The 6,613-nt window shown below is 36.5% G+C and overlaps 1 protein-coding gene across 2 annotated transcripts in view; it reads left to right on the top strand.

Annotated features, from left to right (window-relative positions):
* The first annotated feature begins 1,383 nt into the window (after positions 1–1,383).
* Positions 1,384–6,613, top strand: part of LOC131938285 (constitutive coactivator of PPAR-gamma-like protein 1 homolog) — an 81,576-nt gene continuing 76,346 nt past the window's right edge. For both annotated transcript variants that reach the window (XM_059296266.1, XM_059296267.1), the window contains exon 1: positions 1,384–2,305. In XM_059296266.1, the coding sequence (XP_059152249.1) occupies positions 1,573–2,305 (733 nt within the window). In that variant the 5' untranslated portion in view covers positions 1,384–1,572. The remainder of the gene's footprint in view (positions 2,306–6,613) is intronic.

A 6,613-nucleotide genomic window follows, 5' to 3' on the forward strand; every position in this document is an offset into this window, starting at 1 on the left:
CTCGATCCCCTTCAACACTAATAATTAAGAACGAAGAAGAAGAAGAAGAAGATTCCCGGTTTATTTCCCAAAAAAAAATAATAAATCACTCTATTTAGTGCCCCACTTATTTGGATCCCCATGGATGGCCTTCTCCCCCCTCCCACCCCCTCTGCACGCAACTGAATGTTAATTTTGTTATACCAAGACAAGTACATATATGACAACTACAACAAGAAAGTCAGGACTAGCGTTCATCAGGTCACTAACTAAAAGGACGTTTTCATCGGTCCGCATACAAATGCGAGGCAACCGTACCCAGCACACACACTGTTTTTGTATCGAATTACGGTCTGTCCCAGTTCAGGTGGGTGATAACTCACTAACATCAACCGTGGTCTCATTTATAACAATCAACAACGTCGGCATTCGACCATTTAGTTTTCCCCAATTGAATTCAGCAACAATTATTTAAGTTTACAAACAAATTCAGACAACAATGACAGTGCTGAAGCGCGGGACACCTTCAAGCGCGGGGCCTGGTGCGACCGCCCAGTTTGCCACCCCCTAACGCCGGCTCTGGTCGGGAGCCCAATTGTCGGGTGGGAGCCAATAAGTCGGGAGTCCATTAGTCGATAGCCAATATGCCGTGAGCCCATTTGACGGTAGCCCATTTGTCGTGAGCCCTTATGTCTGGAGCCAATATGTCGGGAGTCCATTTGTCGGGAGCCTAAATGTCGGGAGCCCATTTTTCTGGAGCCTATATGTCGCGAGTCAACTTGACGGGAGCCTATTTGACGGGAGCCAATAAGTCGGGGCCCTTTTGACGGGGCTATTTTGACGGAATCGTTTTGTCGGGGGTCATCTTAACGGGGCCGTTTTGACGGGGCCGAATTGTCCCAGGCCGTTTTGAAGGGCACCGGATAGCGCCCTAGGTGACCGCCTAGTTCGTCTCATTGGTAGCGCCGGCCCAGCAGGGAGGTGTAAAACGTTGAGATTTGCAAAAATCTCGATTATTTATTTATTTTTTGCACGATTACGATACTTTGTCTATACTTTGTATACGAAAAAGTAATATCAAGACTTCAGACATTCGATTTATCTACTTATCAAGTTCCGGGACCCGTGGACGCCACCTTGGCTACATGGTTATTACGCCACTGTCCCCCCCCCACCTACCGGAAGTGTTAATTGCCTCCCCACCGCGGAGCAAAATGTCCGAAAGAAACCCTAATAATTAGAATTTACGTATCGATTCACATAGAATTATTTATTATTATAACAACAAGCCACTAATATGTTGGAGAAAACGATTGAACCCATAGATCTAATACAATTTTTACATGTTAGCCTAGCCTATGCTAACGAAGAGCGCATAGTTATACACAATTTTACCATCCGGGTCTGTTTTAATGATACATCACGTGACTGTTGGATAGCCGGCGAAGTGTCACACGTGTGTATATTATTACTTTGGAGTTGGACTTGTGTTTACATAAAGTTTTTAAAACGTTGGCTTATATATCTAGTTTCGTATTTAATTATTGTAATTAATTGAATATTTCCCCTCTGGGACAACGTTTGCAAACAGTTATGGGCATTAAAGATTTCCAAGAATTCCTGGAAACTGAATGTGCAAGCGCTTGTGTTTCAGTTGACTTGTTAAAGATAGCACGAACATTTGTTCCTAAAAGACGACCTATTGCAAGAGTAGGTCAGGTAGGAACTAGCGGAAGATTTTGTGTTGTTGTTGATGCCGAAAGCTGTTTGGATAGGTTGTATGGTGGATACTTTTCTGACTGGGTTTGCGGAGGTCAGTGGAATCGCATGACTTCCTTTCTTGCCAACTTAGTGCAAGCATGCCACGGTGCAAACATGGAATTGGTTGTTTTTTTCAATGGAGCCTTAGAGAATCAAAAAATTAATGAGTGGATGTCACAACAACTTTCACAGCGTGATAAGGTTAGATATGTACTTAGACACATAGCAAATAAAGGTACACCACCTCCTAAGGTATGGTGGAATCAACCTGTGTATTTAAAAGAAGCACTCAAAATGGCATTAAGACAACTTGGTGTGACAATTGCCTGTTCAATGGAAGATCATCACCAAGAAGTAATAAGATTTTGTAGAGAACATAGCCTCCAGGGTATTATTGCTCAAGAATCCATCTATACAATATTTGATCCACCTAGATACTTCTCATCAAACAATCTTAAACTGACTTACAAAGGATCATTAGAGACTAAAGAATACATAATGGATGAAATAGCAAAATGTATGAATTTAAACCCTAACAGGTTTTGCATATTCGCTGCTCTTTTAGGTAAGATGACAGTTTTGAGTTTTTTCGGGTTTTTTTTTATTAGGGCCTATGGGATTTCCCAATTTTTTTCTTCCCTATTTTTTTGGACATGAACAAAAAACTTTAATTAGCAGGTAGGCCTATTTTTTAATGAAAATTCACTAGGATCAAGCTTATCATATTAGTAAAAGAGTAAGATAACAATAATTGGAGTGAATGTGAAAGATTATTAAAAATTATGTTAACAAAGAGGGTACCTCCCTAAAAATTTCAAACCAGCATCGTTTATAGTAACTTTATAGTTATAGGCAACACACAATCTGTTGCCAAATTTTTATTAGCCTAGACTATATTAAATATCTTACTGAAAATTGTCCTAAATGTTGCTAACATTCTATACATTCACAGAAAGTCAAAATATTTTACTTAACTTATGTGGTTTTGTCATTATAATGTTTGTCAAAATTAAAAAGTCATAGGGGCCTATTTAATAATATTTATTCTGCGCAACTACTTTTTTGCTAAAAATAATTTCAACCCTAAGCTGATTTTCGATTACCTTGTTTATATGCCACTAAGACAGTGACTGCAAAGATTATTATATAATTTAATATAGGCCTATAGGGCCTACCCATTGATAAAACTGATAAAAGCATTTTATTTTATGATATCTAGGCATAAATTGTGGTATACCCCCATATTTTCCAAAAGAAAATGTATGCTATAGGCAACATATTATGTTTCCATTTTTTTACCACATGTAATATCTTACTGAAAATTGTCCTAAATGTTGCCAAAATTGTACCCATTCACAGAAGGTCAAGATATTTCATCCATCTTATATGGTTTTTGTACAATGTTATTCAAAATTAAAAAGTGTTTTATTCTGCACAACTATTTTCTAGTAAGAATGAGCTACAGTGTTGAGCTGATTTTGAATTACTAGGCTTTTAAGCCTGAAAGTTAGTAAAAATTCAGATATCATTATGTAGGCTACTTTAATATGTACACACTGATTAAATTTGATTCAAAATTTCATGATGAAAATGAGGGGTGAGACTGGGGCATTTCAATTCTTGAGGACAATCAAACGTCCTCGTGAGATTTGAAAAAGGAGACTGAAGTAAGATATTGATTTGAACTAGAGGATTCTGAAAACACACTTTCAAATACAAGTTATTGGCTATGGTTATGGGACATTTACAGTAGATGTTGATTGTAATGAAGATTCCAATGTTATTTGGCATATAAAAACCTTGTTGAGTGAAATGAGTGTTTGGTAGCTCTGATTATTGATAATAGTAAACAGTAAGTGATTCCTTTTCAAATTCATTTGCAAGACATCTGAAGTTTTTTTGAGAATGAAACTTGTGATGAGATACAATGTATTTATGAACTTTAAGACTACTAGTCTACGAAACTTGCTCTCCATGTTTTATATGTCGATAAGGTGATGCCAAGATATAGATTTGAAGTAGAATAAACCAGGAGTCATCTCCCCTAAACTTTCTCGAATATTCTTATATAACACTACATGGGATGGCAACCCGGAATATAGACATGATTTTTAATTACTTAAACTTTTAAAATAGAATAGAATCTTGTAGAAAAAAGAATTGCGCACCAAGCGATCGCCAAAACAAAATATGCATATTAGTGCGGAATATTAACAGTGCTTTATAAATTTACATGCGTTTTTTTTTGAGAAATCAGAAATAGCGTAAATTACTACTTCCGATCAACGGAAATTACTCAAAATTTGATAGGAGGTAGAGAATTGGATCTTTTACTTACTTGTGAAATTTCATTTATCTATCTGAAATAGTACTCAAGTTATAGGCTTTTGAAAAATTCAAAGTAGAAAAAGTTCCACTTCCGGTTATCAGAAATCGCTCAAAAGTTGATACGGATCTACGATTTTGATAAAATACTTATATATGAAATTTCATCAACCTAGCTGTAACGGTACTCAAGTTATCATGTTTACACACACACACAGACATACAAACAAAATTACAAAGCCCAGTTTTTCAGACTCGATTACGCATAAAACACCAAAATTTTGATATATCTGGATTTATAATTTTTGCCCGATTAAAAAAAGTCCTCTATACTCCAGATGTGATGGACTGAGGTGTAAAGAGGTGAAAACTGTCAAAATTTCATGTGATTTTTGTGCACGATTACAAGACTTTCTCTATACTTCGTATATACGAGAAAGTAATAAAAAAAGGCATTTATACACATGTGATGAGCATTCAAGCCTGGCTACAATGCAAAACCAAGCTTGAATATATGCAAATTATCCCTTTCCCCGGCGACTGGGTGTAATCGACCCGAAGTCGCTATATTTTTGTTCATATCTCGAGTCTCGTTTTATAAATTTTTCTGGGCCTCATTCCTATCTATAAGGTGGTTGGGATGAACACATTGGAGGTTGTAAATTTTAAAAATATGCGTAAAAAAAATTTTTATGAGGGTTTGAAATTTTTTTATACGGTCCCTGGCAACTGGGTTTTACACACCCGTACACAATTTTGAATGGAAAAAATATTTATAACTTATAAACTGGCTTCTAAATATTTGTTTTTACTCATTGTGGGTTAAGTCATTGTGTTAAATTTTCAAAGTTTAACTATAAATTAACAATCTGAAGGTATTTGAGTAACAAAAATATCAAACAGGATTGAAGTAATCAACTTTAGTAATAAAATAATAGAACAGTAACACGTTCTAATAATTTGCACCTCAGAGAGCACAGTTGTTAGTTAAAATTAAAATAACTGGATATTTCCTTTTGCTGGTAGGGAACTTTAGTATTCTTTGATAAAATATAGGCACCCTTTTAGTGGTGTTACATTAGTCACATGCCCTAAATATTTTAATTCCATACTTATCGGAATTGCTTGGTATGTATTGGATAAATCTACTCCCATCTCTAAATTCAACCAGTTGCCCAATTAGTAATGATCTGTCCAGAAACATAACACCCTGCTAAATTTGTATGGAATATCTACCATAATGGAAGCAAATATACCATGAGCCTGATGGACTGTTATTATTCAGGTTGCTGAATCTCTTCATAGAAAATTCTGCCTTCAAAAACTTAAATAATTAGAACTAAATTGACATACAACTAAATTGTTATTCTGCAGAGTGCCAGTGTCTTCTCTTGCTTTCTCTCCATCCCTGCTAATGCAGTCAAATATTGGTTGTATTATTTTTTGTATTCATGTACAGAAGAAATATTTAGGGTCAGGCTGTTTATAAATTTCCTGGGATTAGCACTTCAGGCAGTGGTCTAGTGTACTGTTACTTTGTCTTTCCTGAAAATATTTCTTTTTCTTCACTTTGCACCATCAGTTTCATTTCATTATGTGTGCCAACTGCTGACACATTATTGATAGTTGAAATGCAGTATATTGGGTAGACCTTGTCATCAGAGCTGGTTGAAACTGAACCAGGATTATCTTCTACCTCTGATACTGATGGCTGCAATTCTTCATCTTCTACCTCTGATACTGATAATTCAGACTCAAAACTTGTTGGTAATTTTCACCTGCTATACCAAAACTGGCAAATATATTCCTTTATCATTAGCCTTGAGTTTAGACAAAAGCATTCAAGACTTGTTTCTGTTGTGTTCTCAATAATGTTTATGGCTATTTATAAACCTTACTCTCAAGGTCACAACCTGTAGAACACCCACCCAACTCCCAGTTTGATCAATTCATTACCCAGTATCAACTTTCAAAGTTATTTTGCCTTTGTGTCCTCATTTGTACTCCTAATGAGGTTAATGTCAAGTTACACTAAAATGCTCGACTGTATCTACATTCCAGAGCTCCCTAAAAGAGTACAAATCACCATATAGGTCCTCCCACAGGCAATCTTACCCCTGCATTTCATTAACATATTGTAACTCTAAACTACAGTTCTGTCTGTAACTGCAAGTCAGAGCTCCAGCAAAGAGTATAAATCACTACATGTGTCCACCCACAGGTTAACTCTTGCTTGAGAATCCCATCAACCTGTAGTATCATATTACAGCTCTCCCATTGACAACAACATGTCTTGTGTTCCCCATGGCCACAATGCCCTGAATACCTTAACTGTGTCAGTATTGTTACCCACCCCACAATGAACAAAGAAAAGAATTTACTATAAGAAAGTCTTTGGGTGTGATCCACCCAGTTGCCGGGGACAGGGTACCAAATATGTTGCCGGGGAAAGGGTTATACAGAGAGCTCACATTTATGGATTACATGAAAGATTTACAGACATGGCTACCATCCCGCCAAAATTGGAACCGTCCCGCCTTTTCACCTA

The sequence above is a fragment of the Physella acuta genome, unplaced genomic scaffold (assembly GCF_028476545.2).
Source record: "Physella acuta isolate Inbredline_101_S28 unplaced genomic scaffold, ASM2847654v3 ptg000240l, whole genome shotgun sequence".
NCBI classification, from domain to species: domain Eukaryota; kingdom Metazoa; phylum Mollusca; class Gastropoda; family Physidae; genus Physella; species Physella acuta.